The sequence below is a fragment of the Epinephelus moara genome, chromosome 16, assembly GCF_006386435.1.
Source record: "Epinephelus moara isolate mb chromosome 16, YSFRI_EMoa_1.0, whole genome shotgun sequence".
NCBI classification, from domain to species: Eukaryota; Metazoa; Chordata; class Actinopteri; order Perciformes; family Serranidae; genus Epinephelus; species Epinephelus moara.
Window position 1 is genome coordinate 45355580 of NC_065521.1, and position 22500 is coordinate 45378079.

General features: G+C 43.1%; 4 protein-coding genes across 5 annotated transcripts in view; 2 read left to right on the plus strand and 2 right to left on the minus strand.

The window, feature by feature from the left end:
- Positions 1–3147, minus strand: part of cdk16 (cyclin-dependent kinase 16) — an 18124-nt gene extending 14977 nt beyond the window's left edge. Inside the window, exons 1-2 of the mRNA XM_050065392.1 lie at positions 2965–3147; positions 914–1108 (exon numbers count right to left, since the gene is read on the minus strand). Of these exons, the coding sequence (XP_049921349.1) occupies positions 914–1037 (124 nt within the window). The 5' untranslated portion in view covers positions 1038–1108; positions 2965–3147. The remainder of the gene's footprint in view (positions 1–913; positions 1109–2964) is intronic.
- Positions 3148–4076: 929 nt separating this feature from the next.
- Positions 4077–6205, minus strand: rad51c (RAD51 paralog C). The gene is made up of 4 exons (XM_050065397.1): positions 6025–6205; positions 5394–5670; positions 5033–5249; positions 4077–4926 (listed from the first exon to the last, which is right to left on the minus strand). The coding sequence occupies exons 1-4, from the start codon at positions 6140–6142 to the stop codon at positions 4444–4446; spliced, it is 1095 nt and encodes a 364-aa protein (XP_049921354.1). The 5' UTR covers positions 6143–6205; the 3' UTR covers positions 4077–4443.
- Positions 6206–7423: 1218 nt separating this feature from the next.
- Positions 7424–10835, plus strand: abt1 (activator of basal transcription 1). 2 transcript variants are annotated; one of them, XM_050065399.1, is made up of 6 exons: positions 7424–7511; positions 8104–8200; positions 8243–8528; positions 9300–9475; positions 9864–10049; positions 10250–10835. In XM_050065399.1, the coding sequence occupies exons 2-6, from the start codon at positions 8108–8110 to the stop codon at positions 10430–10432; spliced, it is 924 nt and encodes a 307-aa protein (XP_049921356.1). In that variant the 5' UTR covers positions 7424–7511; positions 8104–8107; the 3' UTR covers positions 10433–10835. The 2 variants fall into 2 exon arrangements, with proteins under 2 accessions (XP_049921356.1, XP_049921355.1); XM_050065398.1 differs by having other exon boundaries at positions 8104–8528.
- Positions 10836–12931: 2096 nt separating this feature from the next.
- The window catches only part of grm6a (glutamate receptor, metabotropic 6a), a 32284-nt gene continuing 22715 nt past the window's right edge, over positions 12932–22500 (plus strand). Inside the window, exons 1-2 of the mRNA XM_050065020.1 lie at positions 12932–13038; positions 17603–18229. Coding sequence (XP_049920977.1) covers positions 17648–18229 — 582 coding nt within the window. The 5' untranslated portion in view covers positions 12932–13038; positions 17603–17647. The remainder of the gene's footprint in view (positions 13039–17602; positions 18230–22500) is intronic.

A 22500-nucleotide genomic window follows, 5' to 3' on the forward strand; every position in this document is an offset into this window, starting at 1 on the left:
TATTCTAATCCAGAGGACTCTGAGAATCTTTGTGAATACGGGCCCTGAGCTTGCCTGAGAAGGACTAAATGCACAAAGCTGCTATTTTTAAATATCCCATGGAGAGAGACTCTCACTGCAGCCTGTTCTATTTTGTTGTGAAAATGTGGGCGTGCAGCCTCGTTCTGTGGACGATAAACCAGGTGCAGACTTCCATCTGTGTCACCGCTGATGAGGAAATACAGCGAGTGCTGGACGGAGCAGTGAGTGACAACAACCCCGCCCACATTTAAGAGGACTGTCTGTGGTGGAAACATCAAACAGTGGTCACAGTGACCTTGACCTTTGACAGCTAAAAACTCATCAGTTCATTGTTTAGTCCAGGTGGACATTTGTGCCAAATTTGACGAAATTCAAGGGAAAGCATTCTTGACATATCTTGTTCACAAGGATGGGACGGACGTATGGACGGACAGACAACCTGAAAACATAAAGCCTCCGGCCACGACTCTCACCGGTGTGGAAGTATGAAAATACGCCGGCCTCAGAAGAAACACTTTGGAGGACGCGGCCCATGAGGTCTGTTTGTTGTTCATGACACTACAGTGTTATTATATTCATGTTGTTTTCATGTCACTGCTCCTGTCGAACAGTTCAGTAATTTATTTCAGACGCCTCTACTTTTTGTAAACAGATCAGCGTTTAAAACACCCGCCTCCACGTGCTGGGCAGGTTTGGCAAGTATTCAGGGGCTGAGCATCAGGAGCTCAGGTGCAATGCATCCTGGTACATGTAGGAACTGAGGTAACGGCTGTGTAAGAAGGAAAACTCAGCTCTAACTAACTACACACACCATCAACACTGAACATAGTGAACTTCTCCTTTAAGTACCCGGGGGATCGGGGGGCACTGAGGGTGGGCATGTGTGTGTTACCTGAGTCACTGTGTGATGTCACTTCCTGGTTGATGGTGTCACTCAGCGTCCTGTCCCCTCCCCCGGCCCCTCCCCTCCCCAGAGTGAGTGACAGCTGCCGTTTGATCTTCCTCATCCTCTCCATGAGGGGGGGCCGGGGGGGCAGGGGAGGGCGTGACGCTGAGGGGGGCGGGGCAGCCAGCCTGGAGACCACACCTGGACAGGTAAACACAGGAAATGAAGGCTAGGATACCAAAATATAAGTGATGTCACCATTTCAATTCTGAATTCAGAAAGGACTGAAATGTGGTTTTGATCTCGACGATTTTAAATAAATGATTTAAATTTGACAGTGTGGTCTCAGAGTCGGCCGTTACATCACAGCTGATGTCATGTTGCTGCTCTTTAAAGCTCCAGTGTGGATTCAGGGGCGTCTGTCAGCAGACATGGAGTACAGTATTCATAACCATGTTTTCTTTAGTGTTTAATCACCTGAAAATAAAAATCGTTGTGTTTAGTTACCTCAGAATGAGCCCTTTATATCTACATATCTAGCAAGGTATTGTCTACAGAGATCGCTATGCTGTTTCTACAGTAGCCCAGAAGGGACAAACCAAACACTGACTCTTGACAGGGACATTTGCTTTCCTGCGTCATCTATCATAGTTCTCCTACATGTTTGGCACACAGGCTACATAAGCCTGAGCCTACAGACTGCACCTTTAAGGGACTGTTCTGTACTTTTTAATGACACATAGAATAAAGTGATTTTGATAAAATATCACTATTTTTCTGAAGCATTCCGAAGTGTTCCATCATGATGTGTCCATGCAGCATCGGAAATGTGAAAATCGAATGATAATTTCTGTTTTTACAGTTTCTCGTTGCGATAAATGATGTAATTTTGGCGACTTTTAAGGAAAACCTGCCTTGTTTTCTTTAGAAACTGCCAAAAATGAAGACAGAAAAAAATCACCAAAAATATTCAAACATGCCTTCCATACATCTTTTCTGTAAAAATTGCCAAAAATTTAAAAAAAAAAAATGTGCCAAAAAATGTTTACAGACAAAAAAAATTGCACGAAATAAAAAAGCCAGAGGAAATTGCCAGAAAAATTTAAACAAAAAAAATAAAAAATAAATAAATAAAGGATAGAAATAGCAGACATTTTACACAAAACAATTAATTTTAAGGATAAAGAAGTCGCCAAAATTAAAAAAGCCTTTTTTTTCCACAGAAAAAAATTACAGAAATTTTGAAACAAAAAAAAAAAAGCCAAAAAACTGTAATGGCAAAAAATAGCCAAGAAGTATTCTAGAATTTTACTTTTTTTTTTAAAAAAAAAAAAGGTTTTATAGAATTTTTTAAAGGCCTTCTGAAGGAATTTTTAAATTTGTGGTAAAATAAATATAAAATACGTCCATTTAAATGTGTATATTCCTCCCCGGTGTTTAAAGAAACACTTGACATGCCCCCTCCTTTGTGCACCACCCCTCCCCCTCATGAGTAACGAACAGTCCCTAATGAAGTGTCGGGGCATGAACTCAACTCCTCAGTCTAACGATGGTTCGGCCTTCAGTGCTGAAACAAAAGCTTTAAATCAAATCGAGACACCACAACAGAATATAAATATGTTTGTGTTTGTGTGTCGTCAGCAGGTTGTAAATAAAGTTTTGCTGGCAGAACCGAGCTGTGAGGTCACACCTCATCACCTGCAGAGCCTCATCATCACATTGAAACCCTGAGTACAGACCGCAGGTCGGTGTTGATGTGACAGACAGGTAACAGTCTAACACCTGACGGACCGACGGACAGCTCCGCTCCTGTCTCACGTCACAAATCACTCCGGTTCTGGTCCCGTCTATAACCTGAGTGTGTTCCGTCTACATGTTAGTGTATCGGTGTGTGGAGGACGGGACGGGACCCGTCTATGTGCTGCAGTAAATGTCCTCGGTGTGATATAAATAGCAGCGGAGGCGGAGCGGCTTTATCTGTGAAGCTGCTGCTCCGTCACGTCGGAATAAAACGGTTTCCCGGTGACACACGAAGCTCGGCGGCGTGTGTTACTCACCGGGAGGGTTTGTCCCGGTCTGTCCCGGGTTGTCTTTGGCTCGGTTCAGTCTGACAGAGTCTCGGGGCTTTCTGGCTCCCAGTAATCTGCAGCCATGTTGCTGCTCCGCTCAGCTCCGCTCCTCCGGTGCGTCCTGACGGAGACACTCACCGCACCGGGAGTGACGTCACAGCCGCCTCCGGTACTTAATTTTTTAAATGACTTCATTATACAAACACATTAATAAAAAATAAAGACATGCTAGGTCCTAGTTACATCTATTTAATGCATCAGCTCGTTTATATAAATATGTTTATATACATTAATCTATAGTATTGTTATTATTGTTATTATTATATCATGTATAAATATGTCTTTAACAGGAGAACAGGTTTGTTTTCTTTAAATATTTTTGACAATTGTTAAAGAAAACAAAATTACACCATTTATTGCAGCCAGAAACTGTAAAAATGGATTTTGAAATTTTCAACAGTCCTTGGACACATCACTTGAGACGAAAATAAAAGTTTATCATCACTTTATTCTGTGTCATTTAAAATGCGTCCAAAAATAAACCGTTTGCACGACAAGAGTGAAAAACTGAGACTTTTTAAACTCCAGCATTTCATCTTCAGCTTTTAACTTTCAAACATCAGAGGGTAAGTTTTAGAAATCTAATAACTCATTTATGGAGGATGGAGGGTCATGGGTTTTCCTCCAGTCACTCAGGGAGGGTCAAGGACTAATATTTGTGGCTTCGGCGAAAGTAAAGCAAACAAACAAAAACAGAGTCACACCCTCCTCCTCCTCTGATAAGTAAAGAACAGTCCCTAAATGAAAAGATGTGCAGCTCATCACAGAAATAACTAATAAAGCTTTTTAGAACAGAATAGCTCTTTATTGTTACTTTACTTTAATAAGCTTTATTTAAACAGGGTTAAAGTGACACTGACAATCATCTGGACGGAGCAGTGAGTGACAACAACCCCGCCCACATTTAAGAGGACTGTGTGAACAGACCGAGGGTCTAGGTACCATGTCTGAAGGCTTACTGCTGGTTCCTAAAGGCCTGTTTCCACCAAACCCTTTCAGTCCAGTCCCTTTGGAACCAGCAGTAAGCCTTCAGACATGGTACCTAGACCCTCGGTCTGTTCACACAGTCCTCTTAAATGTGGGCGGGGTTGTTGTCACTCACTGCTCCATATGAACACATGAATATAAAACCCACTTGCTGCCATTAGTTGAGAAATATAAACATTGTAGTTCTTGTTGTCCAGTAAAACTGCAGCTCCTGTTTACTGTCATTTGTTCACAGGAAGTCTCGACCTCTCCAATATGGCGTTACTGCTGATTAACAATCCAGCAGCCAATGAGGCATCTGTGTTTCTGTATCTGTGTTCTTTTCTTTCCAGCTGAGATTCACTCTGACTGAATCTTCACACAGACACGTGTTCATGTGTTCATCAGGGTCTCTCTAGCCAATCAGCAGCCGGTGTCTCTCTAGCTGGCAGCTGATTGGACGGAGTGTGTCCGGGGCCGTTTGCTCGGCGGCTGCTCTGATTGGTCAACGTCTCTGAATCCCTCCGAGGTGATCTGGTATTGGACAGTGGCCGCCTTATGATCTGGAGATTTAAAGATGTCCGCCAGCCGCTGTGACCCCGACCAGTGGAGGAGGAGCCTGATGGTGGGGGCGTGGCCCCAGCTCTCTCCGAGGGCAGGGACCAGCTGCGATTGGCTACCCCGCAGCCGGGTGGTCATCTGGTTGGTCATTACTACAGCGATGTTATGGGTGGTTGCCATGGTGATGAGTTGCTGGGCGAGGCCGCTGAGGAGGCGCGTCCTCTGCGACAGCTCGTCAAAGTGCTGCCGGAACGGGAAGGCCACGCTGTCGATCACCAGGAGGCGGACCCTCGGGTGGTCAGACAGGAAGTCAGGCAACAGGTGGAGCTCGGCGAGCAGCTCCACGTAGTCATGGCAACGTACCTGAGAGAGGTGAGACAGACAGCCAATCAGAATCATTATAAACTGCTTCTGTGTGGTGACATGACTGTGACAGGGCTCTGTTACCATGACGACCTGCCATCATTACCAGGAACATGTTGGACAGGATGGTTTCCACGGTGAAGTCCCCCATGGCGGCTCGCTGCTCGTCGTCTTCGACCAATAAGGAGCAGTGTCGTACAGCGGCAGCAGCGACATCGACGACTCTCTGAAGCAGGAAGCTTCCCTCGGTGTCGATGTAGACCACCTGACCTCCGACGCCCCCGAAACACTGAGGGACCTGAACGTCCACCGCCAGCTGCAGGCTGAGAGGATGATGTCATCAATAAAGATCGTCTCTAACTTCACTGATTATCAGCTGATACAGTAAACGCACCACCAGTTGAGCCTGTGACCTGGTGATGGCGTGTGTGTGTGTGTGTGTTCGTGCATGTGCGTGTGTGTCTGACCACAGCTGGGTTTTTCCAACTCCTGGAGCTCCACAGATTTCGGTAGTTTTCCCAACAGGAAGTCCTCCTCCGAGAATGGCGTCCAGCTGAGATGAGAACGTAATGATGCTCCTCAGCTCCTCCTCCTTCTGCAGGAGCTCCAGAGCTGTCAGAGAGGCCGACGCTCCTCCTCCTCCTCCTCCTGCTGCTGCTGCTGCTGCTGCTTCATCACCTCCTCCTCCCTCCCTCCTCACAGCCTGCAGCACCTCCAGCGCCTCCTGCTGGGACAGACTGGCCTCTGCAACACAAAACATTCAACCCTCTTTAATCCACAGTGACATCCAATAATAATCAGTGTGTGTAGAGCAGCAGCACACAGTCAGTGTGGTCAATGTGACCTTTATTATGATATTATTGCATCATAGTTAGATGTGGAGAAGTATAAAGCGACAGACAGATTAAAGTACAAGTACCTCAAAACGCACATAAGTACTGTAGTTAAGTAAATGTACTTAGTTACTCTCTACTACTGATCTTCACCTGTTTGTTGTTTATGTTAGTCAAGAAACAAGGATTTTAAAATCGGGACATGATGATGAGTTTGGAGACAGACAGAAACTGACACACGGATTAATTCGGAGATATTTTGTACCTTTGCTGAGCTGCAGCGGTTTGAGGTGCAGCAGGTCTGCGGTGAACTGGAAACCAGCCGTGACCAGTTTCATCTTCACACTGGGACTCAGAGACAAACTGGACACCGACCTCTGCATCTTCTAACTGCTAACGTTAGCTTCCGCTTCAAAACATCCCTCCATGACAGTTTTCCCAGCATGCCGTTCAGCTCAGACCAGCTTCCGGTCGGACTTTTCACAGTAAGAGTTGTTGGAGCTGATGAACAATAATGTTTAGTTTCCTGTGAGAGGTTTTTGTGTCAGACAATTAGACGTCCATCCTCCTCCAAGGTGTCTACAATCTCTTAGATATTTTTCATATTTTATTTATTTAATTTACTGTTTAATTCCACTCCGAGTGAATTTTATTTCCCTCCATCCTTCAGTATCACATCTGTCTCCAGTCTGGTGGGGAGAGTGTGAATATTTCACTATTGTCATGTTGACTGTCTGGAAATAAGCTAAATATTTAAAACTACAATATTGGAATCGACTTGTTTTTATTATTTATTTTTAGTAAGGCAATACAATGTAAACAACCAAACAACCAGGTTTGCTTAAATCGTCATCTAAAATGTAACTCTGAATCAAATGTGATTTATGGATAATGGATATGTCAAATCAATTTTTAGGGAGGTACTTGTGTTTTTTATTTTGGTTTAGAGGAGGGGCATAAAGATTGAAATGGTTGTATTTATTTTACTACTGATTTTTTTTTTTTTTTTTTTTTGTCTTGAAAAACTTTGGTAATTTTGGCAATTTTTAGAAAAGACGATAGGCATGTTTTCTGTAGAAAAAAAATAAAATAAAGCCCAAATTACACAATTTATCACACTGCAAAACAAAAATTATTGTTGGATTCAGTCCTTGGACACAACGTGCTTCTGCCAGAAAAAGCCAATAACCAAATCTGAGCTTCTAATATTGATATTTCATCAAAATCACTTTATTCTATGTCTCATTAAAAAGGGAGGGTCAAGGAATACATGAATTAAATTAATTTAAAAAAACTGAAGTCATAAGTAAAGAACAGTCTCTACTTTTTATAGATAAATGTATCTGTGAATAACTGTCACAGCTTTGTTTTTATTTTTAAAAATTCTCACGTTATTGTTTCAGAGTTTCCAATAATCAGTGAACATTTATTACTGTCACAGTTCACCTAGGATCATGTTTTCTGCACATCACCACCCTCCGCCTCAGTGTCCCCGAGTAAAGTGACAAACACACGGAAGCAAACACAAAATTATATGTATTTATATACATAAACAAACGTATTTAACTTTTAATAAGCCGAGCAGTAACTGCACTATTTTTAGTTCCCAAAGTCTTATTTTGAAGGGTTAACCGGAAGCTGTGTATCAGCAGAGTTTTGATACGCGACGCTTGCTTTCGTCATTGAGACGCGACAAACGTTCCGCACGTGTGTGTTTGCAGTGTCGATGAGGATTTTAAAGTCAAACTGAAGGTGAGATTATTTGTTGTTATTGTTATGAACACAGTGTGTGTTAATATTAAACTCTTCCTCCAGCTGTTGGTTAATTAACTGATCTCAGGTCTGTTTCAACTGGTTCAGCTTCAGAGTAGAAACACTGCAGAGCGACATGAAGTCACAGCAGTGTGTTACTGACGTGACGACGTGTAAAGAGTTTTCTTTTAACATGCCTCCATCACCATGGTAACCGATCCTCACCTGGTCAGGGTCAGGTTCCTTTAGTCAATAATCGACTTATAATCGATCCTCAGCTGAGGGAATACGTCATTAATGTAAACATGAGTAGTGGCACCCAGCAGAGCCTCAGCTACAGTAACATGCTGCAACTTCTCTGAAGGTTTGTTAGTAAATAACAACAATCTACAGTTATTAACTTTGGTCAGAGGCAGCGACAGGAAATGGTTACTCACAGAAAATAAAAATATATAATGAAGTTTGTGTTCAACACACGAGACATCTACAGCGATCCCAAAAACAGAACCTGAAATCAGCAGCGTCCACAAACTTTTGTCCATTTGTCATGAACGATGAAGGAAAACCTCAGAGTGAATCTGTCTGTTTGTAGAGAGATGGAAAGGAGGGAGGAAGAGGAGGAGGAGAGGAAGACTACAGCTCAGACAGAGGTGGAGGCTCCAGAGAGAGGAGGTGATGATGAAGAGGAGGTGGAGGCTCCAGAGAGAGGAGGTGATGATGAAGAGGAGGAGGAGGAGGCTGCAGAGAGAGGAGGTGATGATGAAGATGGGGATGAAGAGGAGGAGGAGGAGGCTGCAGCGAGAGGAGGTGATGAGGAGGAGGAGGATGGTGATAAAGATGCTGCAGGGATGAAGAAGGCTAAACAGAAATCTGTCAGAGTGACTTCCTGTCCAGACAGGAAGTGTGTTCCAGGGATCATCTACCTGGGTCACATTCCTCCGAGGCTCCGCCCCAAACACCTGAGGAACATGCTGTCGGTGTACGGAGAGATCGGACGCGTCTTCCTTCAGCCGGAGGGTACTTCCTGTACAAATACACAACAACACACACATATACACATATATACACACCCTGTCTCCTTCTGTCCTTGCTTCCTTCTTTCCTCATTTCCTCCTGTCCTTGCCTCCTTCTGTCCCCATCTCCTTCTGTCCTCGCCTCCTCCTGTCCTTGCCTCCTTCTGTCCTTATCTCTTTCTGTCCTCATCTCTTTCTGTCCTCATCTCCTTCTGTCCTCGTCTCCTTCTGTCCTTGCCTCCTTCTGTCCTCATCTCCTTCTGTCCTCGTCTCCTTCTGTTCTCCTCTCCTTCTGTCCTCGTCTCCTTCTGTCCTCGTCTCCTCTGTCCTCGTCTCCTTCTGTCCTCGTCTCCTTCTGTCCTCGTCTCCTTCTGTCCTCCTCTCCTTCTGTCCTCCTCTCTTTCTGTCCTCCTCTCCTTCTGTCCTCATCTCCTTCTGTCCTCCTCTCCTTCTGTCCTCGCCTCCTTCTGTCCTCATCTCCTTCTGTCCTCATCTCCTTCTGTCCTCGTCTCCTTCTGTCCTTGCCTCCTTCTGTCCTCGTCTCCTTCTGTCCTCCTCTCCTTCTGTCCTCGTCTCCTTCTGTCCTCCTCTCCTTCTGTCCTCCTCTCCTTCTGTCCTCGTCTCCTTCTGTCCTCGTCTCCTTCTGTCCTCATCCTGTCCTCCTCTCCTTCTGTCCTCGTCTCCTTCTGTCCTCGTCTCCTTCTGTCCTCATCTCCTCTGTCCTCAGACAGTTTGTAGCTTCCTGTTTACTGATCAGTGAACTATTGGTCCTCAGATGGACAGGTGAGGAGGAGGAAGAGGAAGTCGGGGTTGAGGAGGTGTGACTTCACTGAAGGGTGGGTGGAGTTTCGAGATAAACGTGTGGCAAAGAAAGTGGCCTCGTCTCTCCACAACACGCCGATGGGAAGCAGGAAACGCCAGCGCTTCTCCTCCGACCTCTGGTGCATCAAGGTACAGTCCGCCCGGCAATAGCTGACATCACAGTTACGTCATACATCCTGATTATTTCACCTGAGCGAGGACTGTAGCTGAGACTGACTGTGTCTGTAACTTCCCGAAACACTCTGACATCACACCCACCTCACACTGCGATTGGTCAGCTGTGCAGGCGAGGTTTGTCATTGTTCTGCCTCACCTGGTGTTAATGGTGTGACATCACAGGCGGTACAGTCTGTCCTCCACGGTTTCACTGGTCCACTGCTGTGATGTCACACAGCAGGAAGCAGGTGACCATGAGGACTATCTATCTCTAGTCCGGATTTGATGTCACACTGTCACCAATCTATGTCCTGTCTCTCTGTCTCTCTGTCTGTCTCTCTGTCTGTCTCTCTGTCTGTAGTACCTGCACAGGTTCCAGTGGACTCACCTGAGCGAGCGGCTGGCCTACGAGCAGACGGTTCTCCAGCAGAGACTCAGGACTGAAGTGTCTCAGGCAAAGAGAGAAACAAACTTCTACCTGAACAACGTGGATAAGAGCGCTCACCTGGACAAGCTGAGGAGGAAGAGACAGAGAGACGGACAACAGGTAAACTCACCTGTTCTTCATACAGCCCAGTATCACAGATGCGTCTCCACATCTGTACAGTGTGTTCAGAGTGTGACGGCGTCTGTCCTCACATCAAATCTGTCCAACATGTTAGACACAGAGGGGGGACACTCTTCAGGACGGACACACAGGAAGTAGATGTCTCGTGTTTGTAGTAAAACTTTATTTGTCGCCATCAGGTGGACGACAGGACGTGGGACTTCACTCAGCGTCAGACGGAGGAGGAGATCCAGATGAAGAAGAAGAAGAGGAAAGACACTGTTTCCCAGAAGCACCTGGACAAGGCCCGCCTCATACAGCAGAAGAGCCAATCGAACGTCTCGCTGTTAGCCAAGATATTCAACTCCAGCCAACAAGAGTAACAGCAGACGGACAGCTGATTGGCTGTTGGACAAGATTGTTTCCATGGAAACAGGAAGCGGATTGTAAAGAACTGGTGCTGACATGCCCACATTCCCCAACCAATCACAGGCCAGTCTCAGCAGGGGGCGGGGCTGTCTGAGTTCTGTTCCCACCTACCGATCTTTTCCAGCCTTCTGTACCTGCCTTAAAGAGCTCATGGAGTCTCATCAGTCTTAGTTATTACCTCTCTGATTCGTCAGTTACAGATCACCAGTTTCACAGTGTCTGTCTGACATCCTCATCTTTTACCTGTGCAGGTGCTCATCCTGTCACCACACCTTCACATCCCTTTGTATAAAATGTTGTAAATAAATCTACAATCATGTGACAGACGTAATAACTCAGGTTTTTGTTGAAATGAAATCTGTTTTTATGGGAAGTTTCTTTCAGAGCAGGCGTGGACGAATCGACCAGAGAGCACAGCAACCTGACTGATATAATCAAACTGGAAATTAGAGGCCATACACAAATTCAGCCATTATCTACTCACCCATATGCCGAGGGAGGCTCAGGTGAAGTTTTAGAGTCCTCACATCACTTGCGGAGATCCAAGGGGAGAGGAGGTAGCAACACACCTGTGCTGCACAATGAGGCTAAAAACAGAGTTTAAATGAGGTTTTAAACAACTTTTTATGTCGGGGCTTCAGGACACTTGGATCACTACGGACGAGCAGTATGGAGATATTTTGTGGTTTCAATTATGTGTTTTTGGACGTTTGAATCTGGGGCGCCGTCAGCCTCCATTAGGTGGAGTTGTGTTGCTACCTCCTCTCCCCTTGGATCTCTGCAAGTGATGTGAGGACTCTAAAACTTCACCTGAGCCTCCCTTGGCATATGGGGGAGTAGATAATGGCTGCATTTTCATTTTTGGGTGCACTATCCCTTTAACAAGCATCATATAGTCTATTTATGTAAAATAATAAAAGCTTTGTTTTTTTGGTTTTTGTTTGCTTTATTAAATTTTGACTCTCCCTGAGATCTTTTTCCTTCAGCCTCCCTGAGTGACATTTGGAAAATGCCTGACCCTCCCTCCATCATTAATCAGTTAATAGGGACTGTTTGTTATTCAGGTGAGGTGTGCAGCATCTGTCACCATGGCGATGGAGCCAGGTTAGAGAGAGGCTCTTTAGACTCAACCGTACGTCACCAAAATGACCTGGCCCAGCATCGGCCTGACCTCGGCTGGGTCATGTCCGGTTGCGGGGTTCCAGCTGCTGATGCTGCTATCGTAGGACACCTCAGTAACAAACTGATGTCACTTCCTGGTTCAGTCCTCTGCTGCATCAACAGACACCATCTCCCATCATGCATTAAACCTGACTGCTGCCTCAACACAGACTTGGTGTCACCATGGATTATCCACAGGCTGCCGTTCACACAGAAAGCCTGGTTTATTTCTACAGCACGTTGCGGCAACAAGGTGATCCAAAATGCTCAACACCAAACATCAGAGTCATTCAGACAACATGGTAACACCATGAGGGAGCTGGAGGATAGAAGTTTAATTAAAACAAAACTACGACAATCAAAGTTACAGTGCAGCGTAAGAAATGAACAAATATTTGATTTAATAAAAGGCAGCAGGAAACAGAAGTCTTCGTTTAAAAGCGGTGAGAGCTTTAAAATGCTGCTTCTCCATGTTTAGTCTGGACTCTGAGGACACAAAGCAGACCTGCAGAGACCTGACCTGCAGAGACCTGTCCCAAACCTGTAGAGACCTGACCTGCAGAGACCTGTCCCAAACCTGCAGAGACCTGTCCCAGACCTGCAGAGACCTGTCCCAGACCTGCAGAGACCTGACCTGTAGAGACCTGTCCCAGACCTGTAGAGACCTGACCTGCAGAGACCTGTCCCAAACCTGTAGAGACTTGACCTGCAGAGACCTGTCCCAGACCTGTAGAGACCTGACCTGCAGAGACCTGTCCCAAACCTGCAGAGACCTGTCCCAGATCTGTAGAGACCTGACCTGCAGAGACCTGTCCCAGACCTGTAGAGACTTGACCTGCAGAGACCTATTCCAGACCTGTAGAGACATGCCAGGTCATCTGCAGATAAACACATGTTGTCCTTTGATATGTTTGAGCAGCACAGAGTCTGTGATCATATTAATGTGGTTATTAAAGTTCAGCTGAGTATGGACTCAGAGCTGTGTGTGTGTGTGTGTGTGTGTGTGTGTGTGTGTGAGAAGATCAAAGTGAGTTTACACATGAGGGGTAAACACTGAACACCTGTCTGACATCTGAACAGGTGAACAGTCATGACTCACAGTCATCAGCAGAGGTCACTATCGGATTGCTATACTCTGAGATCACACACACACACACACACACACGCGCAGCAACATGTCCATGTGCATGTCTTAATTAGACACACCGACAGACAGACAGACAGACAGTCAGACAGACAGGTCCTCAGTCCTCCTCTGACCGGAGGAGCAGCAGGAGGTGAACCCAAACTTTCCCCGGGAGCAGCAGCGGAGCGTTTGACCGGAGCAGACCGGCGGCCGTGAGGAGCTGAGCGGGTCCAGGAGTGAGCTCGGACCGGGAGGAGACGGGACTCCGCTCCGGTGAGTTTCACACACAACTGAACTGGTTTATATTCAGCTGCTGTTTGAAACCAGTGACTTCAAACTGGACTGATGTCACACACTGATCCAAATTTTAGTTGCTGATGTGACGTCACATTTAATTAAAAAAAAAAATTCTGAGTAATTTAAACAAACTGATGAGTTTATTGATTATATCGATCCGATATTCACTGAGCTGGACTCTGTGTCAGTTTTGATTTATTACAGATCAACAGGAAATCAATCCACAGCTGATTTTAGATTTAATATCAATCATTCGTACACATTTCCATCCTCTCTTGTGTCAGAGTTTAATTGATTATTGATTAACAGAAAATCAATTAACAGCTGATTTTAGACGTCTTAATCATCGATTGAGTTTTACATCACAGTAAACTGAAGACATTTAAAAACGTCACTTTGGGCATTTTTTTATTCTAAAAGATGTTTTACAAACCAAAACATTCATCGATCAATCTGCAGATCAATCACTAATAAAACTGCTATATTTCTTATTTATTAGATCAATGAATAATAGATATATATATATTCATTTTTTAAATTTAATATATATGAAGAAGTAAATAAATGCAGACAAAAACACAACAAATATTAAATATATGATAAATATATCTTTAATAAATATATATACATATTAATATTATGTACTGATATTAATTATTATTTATTACAATGATTAATATAAATACATATTTATTTAAAATATAAAATATATATAAATAAATAAATAAACAAATACATACACACACAGAGAGACAATAAACATATATTTAATATATAATAAATCTATGTCTATATTTTAATATATATATTCAAAATACATATATAAGTATTAATGTTAAATATATTTTTATTACTTGTTATTTATTACATTACTATGACATTGTGCATGTTGTTGTTTTACTGATTCTTTTATGTTTCTATATTTTCTAGATTATTTTTCATGGTTTGTTCAGAAATAATAATTTAAAATTTAAAAACACCTCTGATTCACTGTGACTTTACAGAGAGCGGCTGTGACAGAAAATAACAGCTACTTAGAGAAAATGTAACTTCAATAATCATTCAGCTCTTACTGATTTATCTTTCACAGTGTTTTATTACTATTATCATTATCATTATTATTATTACTACTATTATTATTATTATTATTATCATAACTAACATGCATTCGTCAAAACAGTTGACACAGTCATAGAAGCAGAAGTCGACCAAACTGCGAATCATATTTCATTACTTTCCCACAAAATCCATGGACTCTTCTCTCGTTCATCCTCCACCTCCTGTAAAACACTGTGTAAAACACTGTGTAAAACACTGTGTAAAACACTGTGTATCTGCAGCACAGTTTTAATGGTAACGCTTTAAAAACCCTTAAAAAATTCAAGACAGAGTGACGGTAAATTCTGTGCACTTCTGCAGGACACATATTGAAATATATTAAAAATCCCAGCATATTTTCTTTTACAATAAATTGAATATTAATAATTCCAAACTGGAATCCCACCAGTGTCCTGTTTTTAGTTTCAGTTTGTAACATGAATCATATATAACATAACTGAGATGTGACCCTGTCGTTCCTTCAGTGTAATAATGAGTATATGTGAAACACTGGGCAGCGTCTTCTGTGCTGAGCCTCAGTGTTCACCTGCTGTGTGGTTTTTACAGTGTGATGATGAGATTACAGTTTTCTCATTTGAACACATTTGTCCCTTCAGATGGTTTGTACGTTTTAAAAACCGTTCACACACAAACTGAACACAGGTTGCCGTCATTCTGTCTTCAAAGTGTCTCCAACAGTTTCTAAAACAGCGTGTCAGCATTTTAGAAACTGTGCTGCAGATCAGTGTTTTACAGGAGGTGGAGGATGAACGAGAGAAGAGTTCGTGGATATTGGAAAATACATTTTGTGTATAAGTAATGAAACATGATTCATGATTTTGGTCGGCTTTAGTTTCACTGTCTGTATGAAAAGTTTAGTCCAATAAATGTTGGTAATGATGATTTAAAAAAAAAAAAAACACACAATCACATTCACATATGACTGGAAATAATTTTAAAGTCCGTCTGCCTTTGAATTCAGAACCTCCATCCAATAACTGCTTGTCCCATAGTTCTCTAATCTGAAATACTTTACAGGCTTTAAGTGTAATTCCACATTTACTGGTGAGGGCCAGAGCACCACGCCGTGCGAGGACCCTTTTGAAATTGAAGGGCTTATTATTATCAATATTCCTAGAAATAAATCTCTCGTTTGAGGGTCTGAAGACGCTCAAAAATTCATGAAATTTTGCGCACTTACCAGAAGTGGTGGAAATTCTGATATTATATGGGTCTTGCACTCTGGTTTCAAAAAATGTCTCAGTAACGCCCCCTACAAACTTTCAACGATGCACCTTCTGCTGTATGTTTAATTTACTGTTGTTTTTATTTTCAGTTGCCATCAAACATCCATCAATTCTGAGGCCAATAAAGTAAAAAAGTCAATAAAGAGAGCAGATAATTAGACCTGAAATTAAACAAAAGAAACTGTTTTCAGTATTTCTGTGTTTAATATATGAACATGACAAGTTTTAATTAACCCTTTTAATCCCAATTTTTTTTCCCCAGACATAAAACTGTCCAAATCATCTGTCATCTGACTCTTTTGACATAATCAGTTATTATTCTTTAAAATGTTCATGGAACAGGTTAAAAAGTGTTTTATGATTGGTCACAATAGTGATCGGTGGGATACTGCGTTGTATCTTCCATTTATTGACCGAATTAACGTTATCTCCTCCGCAGTCATCAAAATACTGATCTGTCCCACCACAGTTATTAACACATTTGAAACTCTGTCACTGGCAGTTCCACAGCTTTACCACTCGAATGCTCTATCATATTCAGACTACTTTACATATCAAAAACCCTTCTACATACATATATCACCACTTTGTCAGTGGCCTTTTATGTTAATATATGACGTGCTGCATTCTGCGTCTGCTGTTGACGTCCCAGGACGCACTACCAACACCAGGACATCAACAAAAGCACGTGGTTAGCTTTAGAATAAAACATCTTGGTTTGGCATTCGGGAAGGAAACACTCCGCTCCTGGGTGAAAGTCCAGGGTTTGTTGGACCCATCCACCACTCCTGCCCTCCTTATATGGACTTTCCTGCTCCTTAAGCGGGAGCGGTTGTGAGCATTTATACTTGTGCGGTGGTGTGTCTGTGTCACTCTGCAGTTACACCTCCAAAACACTAGTTGGCAGCTGTGAAGTGCTGTAACGTTTAGTTGATTCAAAACACACGTTAAACACACATTAAACACACATCAAACACACATTAAATACACGTTAAACACACATCAAACACATGTTAAACACACATTAAACGCACATTAAACACACATCAAACACACATCAAACACACGTTAAACACACATCAAACACATGTTAAACACATTAAACACACATTAAACACACGTTAAACACACATCAAACACATGTTAAACACATTAAACACATCAAACACATGTTAAACACACATTAAACACACGTTAAACACACATTAAACACACATCAAACACACATTAAATACACGTTAAACACACATCAAACACATGTTAAACACACATTAAANAATGCACATCAAACGCACATTAAACACACATCAAACACACATCAAACGCACATTAAACGCAAGTCAAACACACATCAAACACACATCAAACACACATTAAACACATATTAAACACACATCAAACACACATTAAACACAAGTCAAACACACATTAAACACAATTCAAACGCACATTAGACACACATTAAACACACATCAAACACGCATTAAACACACACAGACAAACACTTGTCTTTATCTGGACACATTTTCCCCACAAATACAACATGCTAACGTTATTAGCACAAGCCTATGGCATTTTACATTGTATACATTAGCCTGGCGATGAGCACAGATTTCCTCTGCTCATATGAAGCCAGGATAAATCACACACAAGACTTAAAATTATATTTTGTGGAGGCTTTATTGTCTTCACAATTAATTGTTTCTTATCTGTGAAATTAAAGTAAATACAAGCTTTGTTTCCACTGAGGGAAATGGTTTCAGCTTACAGAAACAGGCAGGAGGTCTGTGAAAGATGTGTAGTTACATTTCTGGGGAGGTGCACGTCAGGCTATGGCATCAATTCAAAGCAGAAGTATAAATTCAGCCTTATGTATTGTGTAGCAAAGCTGAGTAATTGCACACGCACATATTAACATCAGACACCTTTAAGATAATGTGTACCAAAAATCTCTTTCCTGTCTTGATGTTAACACTCTACTAACCTTTTGTTTGGCTTTGATCCTCGTCTCATGGTACAACCAGGAAGTAAACAGCTCTGGTCATGTGACAGTTTACACTAAACATGTGACACTGCACATGTTTCATTAAGACTCTTTATTATTTCAATATTTGCTGGAAATGCATTAATGTATCATTTGGTAAAAATTTTCTTAGCCTTTTAACTGATGGATGGATGGATGGATGTCTCCTCAGGTGTAAGCAGCAGGATGCACAGTCTCCCCTGAATATCACCTCAGTATGACATCATCAGGCCCCACATCCTCCCCCCTCCACCTCCACCACTGTCATCATCACATCTTCTTCTGGACTGGACGGACACCTCATCAGTCCTCACTATGGTCCCGCCTCCTGCTGTCTCTCTGGCTCTGGATTGGTGGACAGGTGGTACAGGTGAGCGCCTCCCACCAGCACTTCCACCCCCACTCCATAAAGATACCTGGTGACATCACTCTGGGTGGGCTGTTCCCCATCCACGCCCGCGGCCCCCACGGTCTGCCCTGTGGAGAGCTGAAGAAGGAGAAGGGGATCCACCGTATGGAGGCCATGTTGTACGCTCTGGACCAGATCAACAGCGACCCTGACCTGCTGCCCAACATCACCCTGGGGGCCCGCATCCTCGACACCTGCTCCAGAGACACCTACGCTTTGGAGCAGTCGCTCACCTTCGTCCAGGCGCTGATCCAGAAAGACACGTCCGACATCCGCTGCTCCAACGGAGAGCCGCCCATCATCCGTAAACCAGAGAGGGTGGTGGGAGTGATCGGAGCGTCGGCCAGCTCCGTGTCCATCATGGTGGCCAACATCCTGCGACTGTTTGAGGTAAATGATATACATGTAACACACAGGTAATACACCTGATAACATACAACATGTAGTTAATACACCTGGTAATATACAGGTAATATACCTGGTAACATACAGGTAATACATCTGATAACATACAACATGTAGTCAATACACCTGGTAATATACAGGTAATACACCTGGTAATATACAGGTAATATACCTGGTAACACACAGGTAATACACCTGATAACATACAACATGTAGTTAATACACCTGGTAATTAACAGGTAACATTGTTAATACACATACAGGTAATATACTTGGTAATATACAGGTAACATGCAGGTAATACACCTGGTAATATACCCTATGTTCAGTCCATCGATCCATCTGATGTGTGACGATATAAAAGGTTGGAGTGGAACAGAAAATCCAGCAGGTTGAAGCTTCTGCTGTTTATTGTTTTCACAGCAGAGCTCAGGTTTCTGGTCTGATGTGGTCCCTGGAGGATGTGAACTCTTCAAACAGAACAATGTGTCATCATGTATGTTAGTTGTCTCTGTTTGTGGGGGATTAATGTCCTAAATTCAGCCTCTCAGGCAGAACTGGAGTCGGCCTCCGGCTGACAGTCTGAACCGGGGCAGAGGACAAAAGTGAACAGTGCAACATGTCAACATTTCCACATGCTGGTAGAAGTATGGAGGGACAGACAGATGGACAGAGAGACAGGTGAACAGACAGACAGACGGAGGGTGGATGAAGTAGTCTGGTTTGTGGATTAATGTTTTAAACAGACAGTTAGTGTCTGGATGACTGACCGTCTCTAATGACAGCCTTTAATGACTGCGTGTGTGTGTGTGTGTGTGTGTGTGTGCGTGTGCGTGCGTGCGTGCGTGCGTGCGTGCGTGCGTGCGTGCCTGCGTGCGTGCGTGTGTGTGTTTCAGCAGATTATTATAACTGAAACAGCAGAAACACTCGGCCACAGAGGTGCATCATGGGAATATTTTACCATTATTATTATGGATCGTTCCTCTTTCCATCAGTTATTTTAGCGGATGCAGATATGGATCTGAGAGACGTTCCTGGTTCCTGGTGGTCTGAAATCTCAGCTGGAACAGAAACAGGTGTCTCTCGTTGGAAGCAGACTGAGTTTAGTTGAGCCAGTTTGATCAGTATAGCCAAATATGATTCATTATAATTTTGCCTCAAAGATCTTTACGATCTGTGCCGGATACGACACCTCTGTCCTTTTCCGATGGTTCAAAATTCCTTCTTGCAGAACCTGCAGAGAACGGTGCTCCTATCAACAGCTCCATCTGGGCGATTTTTTAAAATGTACATGTTCCATTCACGGGGCCGAGCAGTGTCGTCTCGTCTGCCTCCATCATGTGACAAAGACACCGTGGCCTTCAATGACACACAGGGTCAAAGGGCACCAGGGAAAGCAGTAATCTGCGCTAATTTTTAATGCATTATTTTTAATTCATTCATTTTATCATTTGTTTATCCATCGCTTATCCTGTTGGGGGTTGCAGAAGGGGTGGGGCCTATCCCAGCTGACATTGGGCAAGAGGCGGGGTTCACCCTGGACATCACCAATTAACCTGCATGTCTTTGGACTGTGGGAGGAAACCAGAGCACCCAGAGGAAACCCACGCTGACACAGGGAGAACATGCAAACTAAGCACTAACCGCTGCAACTGTGCCGCTGTTATTTTCAATGTGATTATTAATTGAAATTAACATGTCATTTTGACAGCATTAATAATAACAATAACTTTATTTATTTATATAGCACCTTTCAAAACACTGTTTCAAAGTGCTTCACAAATTATACAAACTGATACATCTCCTCGTCTATTTAGGGTCTATTTAAAATGGGTCTCGCTGCAATTTGAAGGCATGAGCCTGCTTTAGTTTTTATGCAGGTAAAGAGTGAATTTCAATAGTCAATTATAGGTAAAATAAAATAACTTTTTTTAGTCAGTGAAGAATAAAAATGACATTACTGACATGATTGGTCAAAGGTAAATTGAAATCAAAAACCTCGTCTCCACCAAACCCTTTCAGTCCAGCCCCTTTGGAACCAGCAGTAAGCCTTCAGACATGGTACCTAGACCCTCGGTCTGTTCAGACAGTCCTCTTAAATGTGGGCGGGGTTGTTGTCACTCACGTCCAGCACTCACTGTATTTCCTCATCAGCGGTGACACAGATGGAAGTCTGCACCTGGTTTATCGTCCACAGAACGAGGCTGCACGCCCACATTTTCAGAACAAAATAGAACAGGCTGCAGTGAGAGTCTCTCTCCATGGGATATTTAAAAATAGCAGCTTTGTGCATTTAGTCCTTCTCAGGCAAGCTCAGGGGTTTAGTGTTGCTGTAGCCCACAGGAAGTGAGGATTAGAATATATGACCTTCACATAATCCGCTCCAAATTAATCTATATTTTTAAAGTCATTACTAAAAGTGTGTGTCATATAAAAACTAAAGTGATGGTCAAAGTTGTCACAGTGAAATTTAAGGTGTGCTGATGGATTCACGTCATCAACTCATGCATTGAGTAACATTACAAGTTAACGTTCCACCTTAAAAGTTGCCGGCAGTCGGCCCAGTGAATGAAGTTATTTTTTTCTCTTTCATTTTATAGTTGTAGTTTACTGATGTATGAACAGAGGTTACATAAAACCAGAGTGACCGTCCTCTACTGACCAATCAGACTGCAGGGTTTCTAGCTCCACCTTTTAGTACCAGATCTGTGTGCTAGGTACCCCAACAGAGGGGGGACCAAACATGGGGACGCTAAGGAACGCTTCTGTTGCTACCATCCACAACTCTCACTGTGGGAACAGAAACAATGCGTTCCAAACCGAACTGAACCGTAACATACTGCTCGGCTCCTTAGAGAGTTGTCCACTAGCTCACCTAGTGGAGCAGACATCCCATGTACAAAGGCTGTGTCTTTGCCGCAGCAGCCGGGGGTTCAATTCCAACCTGCGGCCCTTTGCTGCATGTCAACCCCCAGCCTGTTTGGGGAATCTTGGTTTTATAGACACAGAGGTGAGTGTCATTGGCATAACAATGGAAGTTGAGTTCTTGATTGAATATTAATCTGCCTAAAAGAAGCATGTAAATACAGATTAAAAGAGGACCTAGTGTAACCGAACTCAGTTATGCCTCGCTGTAACTGCTGGTAAGCAACCCTCGGAATCTGTGTTGTGTATTCAATAATGAGGAGGCTCGTCGTCCCTTTTACACCACCCTTTATTCTCTGAACAGGAACAGGATATGTACTGGTCAGTCATGCTGTAGGCTCAACACAGGCGCCTCACACACAGCACGCTACAAAAGAACAGCACGTTATTTTATCATAAAAGCTAGCTGTTTCACAAAGTGCATTAATTAACCCACTCGTAACTCATCCCAGTTACATTTCCATAACACACAGTGAATATATGTTCATATGGTGAACATATAGACACAATATTTGCACACAGTGCTATGATCAACAACTCACCTCAGGCACGTCTCTCATTAAGTGGCAATGTTTTAACGCCTGCAGTGGCATTTACCTGCTACCTCTGAGAGAGGGCGCCCTTGAGCCAATTACCCCAGTATAACCACATAACTACATATTGCATGCCTTACACATTATAGCAATAACAGGAAGTAGAATTACATGCAATACAAACTCTGGTACACTAGGACAGGAGCTGCGGTGCCAAATTGCAAGACATAGGGACAGAGAGTGGTGACAGATAAATAACTCCAGTGGACAGTAGCAGGAGAGGAAATGTGTATTTTCATTTTTGTCCCTTACTGCGAATTTTTGCAACACATAGAATAAAAAAAAATGCATCAGACTCCGTGTGCAAGGTTTCTGTGTGTTACAGTTTGTTTCACAATCGAAAAAACGGACTCAGTGTGCAAAGGTCTTAAATATGGAGACAACTTGTCACACGTTCAGTGTTTCCTGAAGACGTTCACAGTGTCAACCTGTTCATATGAAAAGTGACAGAGACATATCTGAGGGAGAAATTCAAACCCCGCCCACTTTCTCACCTCTACACACTCGACCAATCACAGTGTGAGTTGGCTGTGATGTCAGAGAGGGTTCTGACTTCAGCTTCATGTGTTTCTGTGAAAACGACAAACTGACCTGAACACAGAGATCGAGCTCCAGTGAAGCGTCTGATGATGATGATGATGATGATGATGACTGTCATAACGAGGTCTGCTTTTAGGAGCTCGTTAATGTAAAGTCCTTCATTAATCTGCACACACACACACACACACACACACTCAG